Source organism: Panthera onca, chromosome B2 (genome assembly GCF_046562875.1).
Source record: "Panthera onca isolate mPanOnc1 chromosome B2, mPanOnc1 haplotype 2, whole genome shotgun sequence".
Taxonomy (NCBI): domain Eukaryota; kingdom Metazoa; phylum Chordata; class Mammalia; order Carnivora; family Felidae; genus Panthera; species Panthera onca.
This window is the reverse complement of record NC_138343.1, coordinates 61952006-61968220: the sequence shown is the minus strand read 5'-3', so window position 1 is coordinate 61968220 and position 16215 is coordinate 61952006. Positions and strand designations below refer to the sequence as shown.

The following is a 16215-nucleotide window of genomic DNA, read 5'->3' as shown; positions in this document are numbered from 1 at the left end:
AGGAAAACCCAATATTCCTTTGGAATGTTAAGTCAAATTTATTGGGAAAATGGAAAATTGACAAGTTAGAACCAGACAGATACATCAATTTAATTTAAAGCATTAGACAACAGACATACACATGAAAGAATTTCTTTTAGTGCCAAGTGTGGGACATTGTTTTATTTAAAATTTTTTTTCAGTTTGATACCCTTAAATTAAAAAAAAATCATTTAATTGTGTTCTTTTTAGGGACATCAGACTCAAGACCTTTCAGGAAATGGTAGAGTTATTTTACCAAATTGGGAAAAAGTTGAGGATTTTGAGAGGTGGAAATTAAGAGTTTTGTGTTAGACATTTAGCCATTTCTTTTTTTTTTTTTACTCTTTTTTTTACTTTTATTTATTTTTTTTTTTGAGACAGAGAGAGACAGAGCATGAACAGGGGAGGGTCAGAGAGAGGAAGACACAGAATCTGAAACAGGCTCCAGGCTCTGAGCTGTCAGCACAGAGCCCAACGCGGGGCTCGAACTCACGGACCGCGAGATCATGACCTGAGCCTAAGTCGGACGCTTAGCCGACTGAGCCACCCAGGCACCCCGACATTTAGCCATTTCTAAGAAGGACATATGTATTAATATTTTAGGTATAAATGTGAAGATATTTAAAAATAAAAACCATTCACCATATGATCTATTTTATATTTATTTTTATAACCACTTATCTAAGTACTACAAGAAATGAAGTGGCTGCCTTTTTTGTTTTTATTGGATGCTTTACTGGGAATCTTTCATCCCTACATTCAGGTTTCCTTTCCACTTGGGTGAGTATGGAGGCAGCAGAGAAAACCAGCCCTTTTCCCCACCACCCACCTGCCCCTGTATACCACAGACTTCCAGTATTTTTAAGAGATACACTCCAGAAGCACTGCAAATCCACAAACCTGAAAATACTTCAAAGTTTCTTTCTAAAATTGTGTTCCTACTGAACGATGATTAACATCTTATTCGGTCAGAAAAGAGGTCTCAATAATTAGAGAAAATGTAAACACTCCAAACCTCTTCCTGGAGTCCTCTAATTCACTCATAGGTAAAGGAACAAAGAAAGTACACTGTGACACTGCTAGACTCTGGGAAAACTGTAGTGATAAAGACCCACCAAGCTGTCTTCTCACGGAACATATAGTCTGAGAGGGGAGTGAAGACAGATGATAAACAAGTAAATAAATGAATGAACAAGAGAGTTTTAGCCAGAAGTGTCATAAAGACAATGTGATGAAAGAGGACAACATGTTAGGGTATGCTCAGCCATGCCTCTCAGAAAAACAAAACAAAACAAAAACCCACATATTAGAGCGGAGTCCTGAGTCATTAACAGGAGCTGGAAATGTGAAGATCTGAAAATCTTTACACAGGTACAAAGTCCTGAGGCCAAGAAAATTTTGTGTATTCCAGAAAAGAGAAAAGGCAGGGGCTTCTGGGGATCACAAAAAGGGGGGGGGAGTGGCAGGAGATGGGCTCGACAGTGTGCAGAAGCCAAATCCACGGGGCCCTCCAGTCCTTGTGACCAGGTCATATCAGAAGCCATGAGAGGATTTGAAAGTTGAGAAGTGATGTGATGTAATTTATACTTTAATATTTACTTTTGGAGTTGTGATGATAATGGATTGTACAGGGCAAGCTTCAGTCTTGTAAGATAGTAGGGGACTATGCTGTAGCCCAGACAGAGGTGACAGTAGCTTAGATTATAGTGCCATCAGTCGAGACAGAAAGAAGTGGATGAACTTGTGGTGCTGTCTAGATGTACAGCTGATAGGTTGGCAGTGGAGCATAGTAAAACAGAGAATCCTGGTCGACTTTCAGATTTCTGGCTTACTGAAACAGGTAAATGGTGGACCCTCATGCTGAACTGTATTAGACTAGGATTCAAACACATCAGGGGGTATATAGCCCTGATATCAAAATGTCTATTTTGAATATGTTGAATTTGTGATACCATTATAGTCATAATGCAGGGGGTCCTATATCACATTAACCCTGTTTAAAATTAGGCCTCCCAAAAGTACTTGAAATGTAATCATCCCTCCTCTCTTTTCTTTTTTTGGAACACTGTTTGGTAAATATTGCATTAAATTACGTAATTTCTTCTATAATATGTAGCTCAGTTAAGAACACCTTCTTAGGCTTTTTCCATTTCTCTTCATTTCCATCATAAGCATTTGCAGTTCCATTTTTTTTTGTAGTGTTATTTTTCAATTTAGAAACTCCAATTGCCTATTATTTTATGAGCTATCCTACAAAGGTGACTAAGAATAGAGAATAATAAGGCTGTATTTTGAAGCTGGGAGAGTGCTGAGAGATCAGCCTGTCTTACCATCATGCAGTGTGCTTCCTTATACAACAATGTCACCCTGGGGACAGTTAAAGTTTCGCTTCAGCAATGTGATACATTACTAGATTTTCTGGACCCAGAATAATTAAAATTGCAAAGTCTAAATTGCTAGATTCCTGGGGTTTACTTTGTTATATGAACTTCCTCCTGCCATATATAGAGAGTTGCTATTGTGTTCACCTGGAAGAAAATCCTGTCTCCCACATACAGAGGCCAAATTAAATTCTGTGATACATTTTAATGAAAATACCATGTTTCACTATATTTTCACATCCTTACCAATAACTGTTGACAATTACAATAGGTTGGAGAACAATAACCACGAGATAAAGTCATGACTATTTTGGATAATAAAACTATCATTTTGGCAACTGTTTGGGGTTGATTACTGCTGATTAATGAAGCTATCTATATTTGGGGAGAAGAATTCTATCTTGTGGTATAAGATTTAGTAACGGTAAATTTGGAAACCTCCAATTTTTATTGAGTTGGGAGTTACCTAGGGAACTGGAAAGACCCCTAGAGTGTATAAGGCTGAAATGTCACAAGCCAACCTCTTGCTTTGGGCATATGCTAGAGAGCATAAACTTGGTTCCCATTTGCTATTTTCAAATAAATCACAAAAAGGGAAAAAAAATGAAGTATCATTTAAAAAACTAAAATTAAAAATAGAAGCAAGTTATCATGGTAAGGTCAACAAGAATAAACAAATAGTTGGGAAGTAAGTTAAGAGAAAGTTTACATGAGAAAAAATTAAATAACAAAAGAAGGCAAGCCAGGATTAATAAAGACACAATTTTTAACAGTCTCATAAGCTAATACTGAAAGATCACTAGAGTAATGCTAAAAATTTGAAATGACACAAAATGAATACAACGGCCATACAACAGACTAGAAGGTTAAGAAGACAAAAATGTAAATTAATTAAAAAACAGGTTAATGAGGTAGCATTTGAACTACAAATTATAACATTCTCATGCAGAGACAACCAGGGACTTTTGAACCAAGGTCAGGCAAATGTTTAGCATCTTCCCACTGATTGCCCTCACTGAAAGGATTCCCTGCAGAGGGACTGTGGGCAGATGACCCTCTCATAGATGCTGAGGAATCAAACTTTAGGTCAACAGGATACTGAAGCCTCTTGCTCTAGATAACAGACATACTTGGGTCTAGCTGTGTTCCTGAGGACTTATCCTTGGGTGATTCTTTCATTCTTCTTACGGTTTGCAAAAGACTATGAATATATCTGAAAAATACAACCTGATAGGATCTCTCTGGGAGATTCTGGATTCACAGGAATGCATTTCTTAAATACAGGACTGACCAACCAGTGTGACACAGCCCAGCCCCACAGACTGACTTGAGCCCTTATACATGTACTTCTCCCTAGTACAAACCAGGCAGAAGTAATCTGTATGGGCCAAGGTCAGGTCACCCCAAAATATGCCACTTTGGTATGTTGATTATTTTAAATAAAAGTTAGTTAAAAAAAGAATACTATGCCCCTCCCCTTGTCTCCAGAAAGCATAAAGTAAATCTCCCATGTGAGAGGTATCCTCTCTATACTAGGAGGTAAAGAGACATTCCTTATTACCTGAAGTAGGGAGTTTAGAGCCTAGAAGGCTAGATAAATAATTCTTTGTTACTTTTTTCTAATTTACTACCCCAGCCCAAATTCTATTTAGAATTCCTTATTGACTGAAGCTCCCAAACTTAAATTTTCTTTGTCCTGTCAATTCCTCACAGATTTATTGTCTCTGTCTAAGAAGTATAGAAACTTCCTGCCTTGGTCATTTCTTTAGGACTCGATTTCATTATTGGGCCTCTGTGTACATGTAATAAAACTTTGAGTTTTTAATTCTTAAACCAGCTGAAAAACCTTGAAGGGTAGAAGGGAAAATGTAAAGTCCTCCTCTATAAATCTCTTTGAGTCTATGATTAAGGCTGTCCATAAGAAACAAAAACTATCATAATGTTCTGAATTTATTTCACCCATTTCTTCTAAATCCTTTACTTTTAAAGTAATATTATCATAAAAATCATGATAAATATCCTCCACTTTATATTGTTTTATACTTTTCAAGATTCTGTCACCTAATTTTAATCATTTAACAATCCTCTAATATAGCAGAATAATGAATGCTGGCTCCATTTTACAAATGAGAAAATTGAGAGACAGAGAAGATGAATACATTGCTTAAGTAAATACTTATAATTAAAGATTGGGACTGAATCTTAATCCATGTCTTATGAATTCCAGACCACTGTGGTTGCCACTGAATCATTTAATTCATACGTACTTATATATATTTCAGCCTATAAATGAAAACTAATTTGTCAATAATTCTTTCATTTCTTTTAGTCTTCAATCTATCTCTCAATTATTACTTATCCCCATTCTCTTTATTATTTGCACTTTACTATACAAATTATATCAGAATGAGAATTGTCACAACTGAAACAAAGAAGACCAAACTTGACATCTTCAACTACTGACAGAGGGAAATATTTTAACTATTACTCCAAAGTAACATAGTATACAGAAAACCACTATTAACCTTGAGGCTTTGGACTAAGAATTTAAGATTTTATTTTTCCATAAAAAACTTAACTTTGGAGAAGGTTCTAATTTTATTTTGGGTACATACATCTATATAATTTTAGCGGAGAGCCTACCTAAGAAAGGTGAACATTCCATCAAATCTAACACTTATCTTTCTCCATTTGAATAATAATAAAAAATCAAAAACATTAAAAACAGAAGCATGTAAAGTGATTAAATCACACTAGAGGAGGAATCACCATCAAGGTGATATCCAGGAACTGGTCTGACACTTACAGCTAGACTCAGTGCTGTTAGCAGCTTTCTTGGTGCTCATAGCAAGTCTGTGAATCTAAAACCAGTACAAAGAACATTAACAGTAGACAAGGTCATTCTGAGACTGTGATAAAGTGAGATAAAATGAAACATGGTCACAGTGCAACCCACAAAGTTCTAGACATTCTCTTCTCTCAGCTAATATGACTGACTACCACTTCTTCACCAATTACAGCAAGTTTTCCTTCCTCCTGGATTATTTATTAAGGTACCTAATAATAGAATTCTCCCCCATTCCTGACAGTCTTAAATCCAGAGCAAAGTCCCACTTCCTAACACCTTCCTTGAAATCATCCCAAACAAGCTCAAACTCTTAGTAAGTCTTTCTAACTCCTCCTGAGATGTCCACAGTTCCCTATATTAATTTTTCCTCAGTGCCAAGAGTAACAAATTAAACTTGTTCAAGTACAAGTGTCATACAAATGGACTTTGACTATATATAGGGCACTGACAGAATAATAACTGATACTTGTACACCATCTGCTGTCTACCAAGTTGGTTCCTTTACAGCATCACACAAGGTCCTCTCACAGTCCTGTGAAGTGGGTATACTATTGTTCCTGTCTTATAGAAGAAGAGACTAATAATTGGGGGAGTAACACAGATATTAAAAGGTGATACCTAAATTTAAATATGTGTTCTCTTGTGAAAGTCCAAGTTCCACTACACTACATCTATGTATTATTAAATAGACCCAGAAGATGTCGTATAATTTTTAGGGGGGATGAGAACTAAAAATTTGGATATGTCTATATCAAGAAAATCCATTCAATAGAAATGTATTAGATATGGCTGGTACAAAGTTGCACAAAGAGATAAATAGGCAATGAAAACAAATTTCCTTGTATACACTAATTAGTACTATACTGAATTTGATGCTCAATTAGGGATTGCAATGAAAATTCAGAGAAAAGAAAAAAAAACATGGGTTAGATTGCCAGAAGTTCTAAGTTTTATGAGATAAGAAAAATAGACCAAAAGACAGACATACACATACATACACACACCCTTCCATAGATCACATTTAATTATTAGAATAGATGAGAAAAGGAGGGAAAAGGGGTCACATTATTTTATAGCCAATGAATGAGTCATAGTGAATCCCTTTTGTTGCTCTATGCCTCTTGCCCACCTCCCTCCACCACCAGTATCTGTTCTTAGACATGGTACACAAATTAGTAACTGATAACTCACACTAGGATATATCATATCTACCTTTTCCTTTCTTTCTTCTCTCCCTATATGAATTCCAGGCAGACAGCTTTCCCTCACCTCAAAAGAAGTGAGAGAAAGGTGGACATTGACTAAGGAAAGTACCTGGTGAAAATAGGATATCATCCCCTTTCAAGCTGATATAAAAAATTTGCAAAGTAAAACATAATTCATTATTTGATGTGAACAACACACATCATAGTATCCACTTCATTATAGTGGTTATATGTATTTCTTAAAAACATGATGCTGGAATGCTGATATGACATGATCCAACACTAAAATATCACTGCCCATTACCCTAAGACACATGGTCAGATCTTGGAAAGGTGGTGAGTGGAGACCCAATTTGTTGTTTCAATTGTTTCTTCTGTTCTCTTCTGTTCTTCACCTGACAATTGGCCTAGCCAAGGGGAACCAAGGGTCGGTCTTGGCTCACTTTCTTCATTACTGATACACGACCTATCACAGCCTTATACCTTAAGATGGTGTCTCTAGGATCTCAGGTTGGATGGTTACTAGAAATATAGTTTGAAATCACTGAGTTCTCAAATTATCACCTTTCATTGAGGTTGAGTATTTATATGTGTTTTTCAGAACTGCATTCAACTTTCAAATGCTTATGTCTGTATCCTCTGAAGAGATTGCAAATTTCTTGAGATTCTTCTTCTCAATAGTGTCTTGCATCTTGTTGACACATGATGATGCTTTTATATATAATGAAGGCACCTGAGTTTAGCTATAAGACAGTTCTAAGGAGAATTCCAAATTTTTGCACCAAATAAATCTTACATATTTCAAAGACATAATGTCAAAATGTTCAGTAAAGTATAAAATCTTTTTTTTAAATAATAGCCATTAGAATTCCCTTTGAAATAGTAGGGAAACTGGGATACAACATGGTATGAGTTTTACATCTTTTAAGATATAACTAAGTTTAAGAATGGAAATAATAGGAATCAGAAACAACAATAAATTTATTAAGTACCCAATATGAATCCATAATGCTCACGTATAAGAGAATATGAGCTAGGCCAGATTTACAAATAATGCAAACATACCTTCCAAAATTTAAAGACCTTCACAAAAGAAAGACCTAATTTTAATGGCCCTAAAGTGATTCCAATGACAGAGTGATGCTGCTAAAACACAACTAGCTTGAAAACACTTGTTTACTACTTCAGTGATGAAGCAACAACTGTATCAACTTAGAATAATATGAGTTTTCTTATCTGAATTCTCACAACTTAGCATCCCTATCTACTGACCCCCAAACATTTTACTCCTAGAAAAGCTCATGGAAAGTAGACTACAAGAAACATAGTTAATAACATTTTAACTGATCAGTGTCTTTTTTCTTTATACCTCTGGGATTAGCTGAGGTAAAAGATGTAATAAAAACTAATATATTAAAAAAGAATCTATAGTTAACTATTATTTTTCATTTCCCCACATTACCTATTTTTTCACATTCCATGGACAAATAACAATGAACTATAATTGACTTTCTGTAAATGTTATAGCTTAGCAGTTAAAAAAAATACCTAAAATTTGTATAAGCTGGCCCAAATCTTCAGGAAAAAAACAGTACATAAATATATTTGTATGTGTCCATATGCTTGTCTGTATGTTTATAGAGACACAGAAATAACAGAACATAACATTTCATAAGTATTTTTTCTGGGGGTGATTTGCAGATAAGGAATCATAATTTTGACTCCCTGATATTCATAATTACATGAATACTGAATTATATAAGTTATATTAATTCACAGAATTCATAAAATTCTAGGAGTAAATATAATGACTATATCTTTAAATGTATATTGTGATATAGGAATCTAGACGTCTTCTCTGAAGTCAAAGGGAACAAGTAAGCTTGTTAAATGACTTGCATATCTATATTTTGGGTGGCTTTTCACAGTTCAAGATGTTTTAGATACTTAAAATTTCCAGAGGAACTAAATCATTGCTTCATGACATAGGATAATACCTTGGGGAACTGAAAGTACAAATGGGACTGAATGTAAGATAGATAATATGTTTGGAGCACATTAACGGGATCCCAGCTATGTTGCTCACATGCCGAATGGCCCAATGAAGAAGTCTCCCAAAGAAAAGATGAATATTTATATTGGTCTTTGCCATTCTTCTTAGCCTTTGCTAAGAGATTTGCCATTTGCTACTCATGTCTATCTCTGTAAGATATGCCTTGGCTAGTCCTGGGAGATCCTGTCATTTCTTTGTGTGTATTTTCTGTCATAAGTTGCAAGCTCCTTGAACTGAAGACCAGTCTTTTTTTATTTTGTAGTTACATAACAGATAATAAATATATAACAGAATTATAAAGACTTCTCTCTGTAATAATGGGTGCAATTATCAAATTCAGGTAAAATAGCATTGGAATATTTTAAACTAAAGAAAAATTTAAGATAAGAAATATACTGTATGAACAGACTATGTAGTCTTCATAATCACATGAAGTTATATGTCATTTATGAGCTAACCATCTTATGCATCTAGCAGTGAATCTATAAAGTCTGATTTCCTAGCAAGTATCTATCATTTCTATACATATCAGTGGTGCGCCCCTACTCCTTAATTGAATGAGTGTGAGACAATAACATCAGAAGGAATGCCTCTAAAACAGTCTCTCCAGTTATAGTATCAAGGCAATAGCCAATCTCAAGTCTTTGGGACTCCTTATAATTTTTCCAGGGGGGAAACCAAGTACAGATAAAATCTTAGTGGAAAAAATTAATATACATATCTATAGAAACCTAATAAAAGTGAGCTTTGGTACTCAGTCGAGGAAATATTATAAACCATTGCATATGATAGAACCAAGGAAAGTACCCAGTTTTAAACAAGAGACGGTAACCAAAGGACACATTTTCCAATGTGACTGAATAAAGGTTGTACTTTTAATATTTCATATGTATACCAGGGCCCATATACAAAATACACAAATACAAAGTTCACTAAATGCAGAATACGCTCACCTGGGCACAGAGCAATATTACAAGGCTTATGATGTGTTTCAGGTCCTTCACACGGCCTTCCTCCATACTGAGGAGGTGTGCACGACCTTGTTCTTGTTCTTTGGCCTCGACCACATGTAAATGAACATAAACTCCATGGTGACCACTCCTCCCAAACTCCATGTACTGTAATAAAGCAAAGAAGCTTCAACAACAAAAGCAAAGAGATAAAGTCATAATGATTTTTTTCTTAATAATTAAGAAAAAAATCATCTAGTAGACAAGTATGAAAATATTTTAAAAGTTCAGCTGAGTTAACATTCTTATTTGCCAAAATAAATGCAAAGGGTAATTCAAAAATTCATTAAAAAATGCAAAATTGTATGCATTTTTCTGTACTTGAACAGTTATTTATGTCATAAACTTTAAATATTTTCTTTTTTAATGGAAATACCCCTCTCTCCTTCATGGTAGAATAGTCATGAATTATTTTTAAATAAATGTAATATAAACTTATAAGGTAGTATAGAAAACTAAATTTCTTATAATAGATATGATCTTCTAGAGTTAAGTTTGCATTTAAATATGTAAGGGCCAACTTAATTCTTCCAACAATTATAAAATTTCAGTATTAATGACCTTGATGGTGTCAAAAAATGAAAATATGAGAAATTAATGGTACATATTTTAAATAGCTTTTTAACATCACATTTAGAAAATACAAGTATCTAATACAAGTACCAATACTTCAACTATGCCATTACAATGAATTCAAACTAATCATAAATATTAACATAATTTGTGCTCCTCCATAATAGCCACTGTGAACAAATATTGACGCCTTTTGCATAAAGTCCATTAGAGTTCAAAGTTTAGATCCTTTCTTTGCCACAGTCAAATAACCAATCTCCTCTCAATTTTTAATATTTGGGATAGTAAGGAATAGTAAGGTAATATAAATAAACACTTTGTGGATAATACAAATAAAAAGAAGCTGGGCAAAATGTGCTCTTTGGTTCAAAAGCTCCTGTCTTGAGGTTGGTCCTACCATGCTCTTAGAAATTCATGAGCATAGATGTTTGGTATGACACCCACTAGAATAAGGAAGGGGAATAGAAATTTATAATGGATGATAAAAAGATGTTCACTTTCTTCTCAACATTGGTAGGGGTAAGCAGAATCCATATAAAGTGTCAGAGGTGTTATGCGAGTAAATATAGCATATCTAGAATCTTTTGCATGTATATGTTGACCAAGTTGTTACTTTAAAAACACATATATGATACTTTAATTATGAGGCACCCATTCTCTTCTATCTATGCTATTGAGTCGCCCTAACTGGTTGTGAAAATATATTCAAACACTGAAGCACCCAAATTTGAGTAATACTCTCTGAAAAATTCTTCAAGTTTCTGTGAAAGTTGCTGGAAAACTTTCTCATTTAAGTTTGGAAAACCAAAGCTACTATGTATCCATTGGTATAAGAATAAATAATGAGTTTGTATTTAACTCCAAGAAAAAAATACACATATCCATATATTTATATATAGGTATATATGATCAATGATAGCAAAATATTTTTTAAATATTGCATACAAATGTATTTTGCCATATAAACCCTATCTTTAATTAATTTTTGCATTTATTTTTAATTAGCAATATTTCACCATTTAAAAACAACCTTCTCTTCCTCTATTGTCTATATAGTGTTAAAAGACTATATTGTATTCATATTGATAGTTCTGTTAATTTTCTCCTCAATCAAATCATACTTCTCTGTATTCATTGAACAAACCCTGAAAAAAAAAAGCTGCTAAATTGGCAGATTTTTCTCTATTAATCTCAAAGAAATGTTAATTAATCTTGATTAAATCATAAAGCTGGAATCCTTTGAATAGTATGTCACTCCCTACTTTTTAACACTCTTTATTGTCCCATGGTGAAATTTCATGACTCCTTCATCATTTTAAAAAATCAAAAAATATTTGTTTTCATTTGAAGGGGAAACAAAATTATTAATAATTTTAGATATTATTGAATTAGGAAATTATAACAGATATATTATGATTTTATAGATGCTATTTATAAAATTTATGTTAAAGAATAAAGATATTTTTATTTTAGTGGCAAATTGTTATATAGATTCTTTTACCTTTCAGTAAAGAATGAAAATCTGTAAATAATCTAGTCCATTTGAAAAATGTGCCTCTAAACCAAGAAAATTAAGTCAAATTAATCCATTTTTAGAGTTTTCTTCTTTACTTAGACATTAGCTATATTATCACATGCCTATGCTGTATCATCTAAAGATGAAATGAGGAATATACCATATACAAATTATATTACTACTAGATTTTGAAATAAGTGTATGAATTACCTTATAATTTACATTGGGATGTATAATAAAACTCCTTTTTTTTCTTAAGAAATATATAGATGTGGATACTGTGACATTTACAAAAAAACAAAATAATCAGAACCATTCCTTAGCCCAAATAAACTTCTAAAGGATTAGAAAACATAGAGAGTAGACCAAGCGGTTCTCAACCAGAGGCAGTTTTGCCCCCCAGAGGACATTTGGCAATGTCCAGAGAAATTTTTGATTGTCACAGCTCAGGGCAAGGAGGGATGCTACTGGCATCCAAGAATGCTCAGGACAGCCTCCCACAACAAAGATTTATCCATGTCAAAATGTCAATAGTACCGAGGTTGAGAAACCCTGGAAGAGATCATAAAACTATAAGTCAGAAACCAGGACAGTGAATTCACAATTCAATGTAGCTCTCTACTTTCTCAATTTACTATCTGTTTACCTACATCATTTTCTGCTCTAAGTAAAAAGAATTTTTGAAGAGACTATAATGTCAAAGCAATAATTTGCAAAAAGCTGAATGTCTTAGTATCCATATTAGAAGTAACACATTATCATGTAATTTAATTAAGAAAACCCTTTTGAAATTAGAATAATATGTGTGAAAGGCAACTAATTTATAACACTATTGATTAGGCTTTAGTAGTACAAATAAATATGAGCTCAAATTCTATTATTAAATATATTTTATGGAAAGTGGCTTTGACATTCATTTCATCCTTGTGTCATTTTCATTAATTAAATGCCAAACACACTTGAATATCCACAGTGTGACAACTGGGTTATTGATTTCTGAGCTAATCTTCTTCTTGGAAATTTAAGGCATTATTTTACAAAGATATTTACACTGGTTATGTGCTATTTTAGTTTATAAATTTACTTTTGGTTACTGTTTTCAAGATATATTATGTAAAAAAAGGTACATATTTAGCAGCATGTCAAGTAACTGAACAAAATATTTAACACAAAATATTTCATAACAAATACAGTAACCATCTAAAAGATATTCCAATTTCCTATAGTGAAATACTTATTCTACATTTTTAAAATAATGAAGTTGCTAAATTATTGTTCAGTTTTAGAAAAGTAAAAAGAAATCAACAAAACTCTCCATTCTCTTAAATTTGACATCTGAACTAAAACAATGGTTACACGATACATTATTTCTTATCATCAGTCCTATTTAACCAAATTTAGAAAGACAAACCTATAGTATATGAAGGTGAAGAGGGGAACTAAGAATTAGTATGTATTTCTTCAGTAGGAATAATGGTAGGAGGTTTAAGAAATTGAGGAAAAACATTATAATCAGAATATTATTCAGTGTTCTATAAACATCAGACACAGAGTGAAAGGAAGAGCACTCTGATCCCACTACAGATGCTCTCCTTGCCCAGCAAAGGAATTAATCAGCAGTGTCTGGCAGAAGGATGGAGGTTTCCATATGTCAACCATATGAATTGCATAATGAGTGGCTGGAGAGTAAGCACTGAATGGAGAATTGTGGAGAACACTTTAGCACCCTCTCAGACTTCCACTCGGGCATCCATTTGCCATTAGACTCCATCCTTGCATACTGAAGGGAACTTCACTTTTCCAAGGGATGCCGACAAGATAAATGTATATATCAAGCACAGCTTAATTCTCTATTGACAATTTTCTCATTGCTCAGGAAAGGAAACTTGATCCTAGAACCCTTAACATAAATACTGTAAGTAGGGGTGGGCTTTAAGTGTGAGACAATATACTCTACCCACACCCAGCTGAAAATCCACAAACATTTACTCATGAGGTCATTTTATGTGTAAAATTTAGAAATTTTGTAATTCCTAAAACCTCCAGCTCTTGGAGGTTTTCCTTCTCTTGACTAACAGACCTAGAGTCTTTGTTTGCTCACTAGCCTGTTTTTGTCATCTTCTGTCATTGACATCTTCTGTGACTTCCGTAAGCATTTTTCCCCTCTGAATTTTCTTTTCAGTTGATGTTCCTTCTCATCTAGTTTAATTCCCACTGACTCTCATTGATTTCTCTTGTTTTCAGTGGGAGTTATTGCTGTTTCCTGCTAATTCAGTCTTCTCTTCCTCATAGTTCTCTGCCCTGTTTAGCTTTAACTTCGACCTTCATCTGCTGCTTTGAATCTCCTAATTTCATTATACAGGATTTCCCAACTCAGTGTGCCCTCTCCTCCACATTCTGCCCACCACTGCTTTTCCCTTTTGTTTCTTCCAGATTGTCTTTCCTTTTATTGTGATAAAAAAATACATAACAGAAAATTTATCATCCAAACTATTTTTAAGTGTACAATTCAGTGCTGTTAAATATATCCCCATTGTTGTAAAACAGATCGTCAGAACTCACTCAGTTTGCAAATCAAAACCCTGTACCCATTAAACAATAACTCCTCCAGACTGTCTTTTAATGGGTTGCCCTTGCTTATTCAGCTGGGAAATTAGGATTATCTCTGCCCTTCCCCCATGCCACCCACTCTCTACTCTTGCCTTTAGCAACTGCAAAATCAGCCATCTCTGGAAACGGAATTCATCAGAAAATTTTTATAGCTGAACAGCTGCTGCAGAGCCAGTCCCTTTCTTTATGCCCAGCCCCTTTGGGGGCCTATGGAAAGGCTGTGAATGCAAGTCTAGGGTCAACTGCAGTGGTTGATGGTTTTATCACCCCTCCACCAAATACTTGAGCAAAAATATAAACCTGGAGATTCACAGTATCATGTGCTTTGGACTTCTTGAAAGAAAGCCCAAATTCCTTTTAGTACTTATTTTTAGATGAAAGCCAGTAATTTGAGAAGGCAAAATGCCTGTGATATGCATGTAGGCCTCAAATGAGAACAAAATGTTGATGTAACATGGAAAATCTCACCCTACGTGGGTAAGCTACCATGCTGTGCACCATTTAGCATTAAAGATTTTTTCCTCCATTAATGACTTTAAAGTTTACAATGTAGTGGATGGCTCTGATGAGGACAACCAACTGAGTGAAAGAAATGAGCAGGAATTCCTTTGGTCAGGGGAACTATGTTCTCTGATAGGGTCAGATAAGTGATAGGAAAACAACTGCCAGCTTTAAAGACTATATCAACCACTGCCTTTAGTAATGGGTACAGATCACATTTCCAGTATGCCTGTAAGTCACACTTTCCTCAAACATTCAATTGGACATTTTGACCACCTAAAATAAGGAAAGATATTGCAATCTTAAAATATTATTAGAAGCAGAGAGATAAATTTCAAGCTTCTAGCTGCAGTGGGTAGGGGAGTCACTTATGCAATTTTCTGACTGCTCTGAAAGCAGAAATAATCACTTACATAACAAAGTTTCACAGTTGAATAAGAATTAAACTTATCCACTCTAATTAAAACGTCTATACCCGGTTCATACAAAAATAACAAATCTTTCCAAATGACACAATTCAATAACATCCACAGTTGTAGTTGCTGCTAACACTACCTGGACAGAGGGCAGTGTTATTGCAAACCCTTGATTCTCTTAACGGGCCGCTGCAGTGTGTCCCGTAAGGTGATACACAAGTTCTGGTTCGCACCTGCGACCCTTGACCACAAGTAACTGAGCATGTGCTCCACTGGGACCACTCTTCCACACCAGATTCACCTGTGTGCAAGACAACAAGTAAACATGAAATACCGTTTTGAAGATTCATTCACTAAGCATCATACCAAACTGATACTATGACATGAAAGAATAATTTAAATGTAAAAACATGAGATTACATCAAAAGGTACAAGAAAACATTTCAGAGCAAAATAAATTTAAAGAGAGATACATATTACACTGATGCAAGGTCCAAGTTTGCTATTACCTTTTTAGCAAAGCTACTCTTCACAAAGACACTGTGCCGCGGACACTCTGAAGGGACCAGTCAGCATTTTACAACAAGAATGGTTGCTGAAGCAATTCTCTTCAGGCCAATCTAAAGCTTTGTACTCTGGATGGGAGAGGGAGCAAAATGTATTGCTAAACTTACTCTGGCTTGGGTGAGCAGCAATATATCGATGTATTCTTACCTAATCTTTTATTGCATAGTCTTTCTAATGCTGGATGAGGTGGGGCCCTGGGAGTCTGGGCGTATCTAATTTTTATTGTGTTAAACACTGACACTTATTTATAATTTATTCCCAGTGCTATTCTTACTTTTTTTATCCTGTGACAGCTATTTATCTTGTGATAATTTGTTTAAAAGCCTTCTGCTTGCAATTTTCCTCATGATCTAGAGCAGAAGAGTGAGTTTTACTCAAAATGAAGGAAAATTTCTCTGGGATTTATATTAATTTATTCAACATAGGGCCCTAAAAAGCCAAGGAGTGTCCGAATTAATTGCTTTTCTTTTTTTTTTTTTTTTTTTTTTTTCAACGTTTTTTATTTATTTTTGGG

General features: G+C 34.4%; 1 protein-coding gene across 4 annotated transcripts in view; it reads right to left on the bottom strand.

The window, feature by feature from the left end:
* ADGRB3 (adhesion G protein-coupled receptor B3) overlaps window positions 1-16215 on the bottom strand; it is a 736713-nt gene that overhangs the window by 409711 nt on the left and 310787 nt on the right. For all 4 annotated transcript variants that reach the window (XM_060615856.3, XM_060615857.3, XM_060615855.3 and 1 more), the window contains 2 exons: window positions 15274-15435; window positions 9462-9626 (listed from right to left, as the gene is read on the bottom strand). In XM_060615856.3, the coding sequence (XP_060471839.1) occupies window positions 9462-9626; window positions 15274-15435 (327 nt within the window). The remainder of the gene's footprint in view (window positions 1-9461; window positions 9627-15273; window positions 15436-16215) is intronic.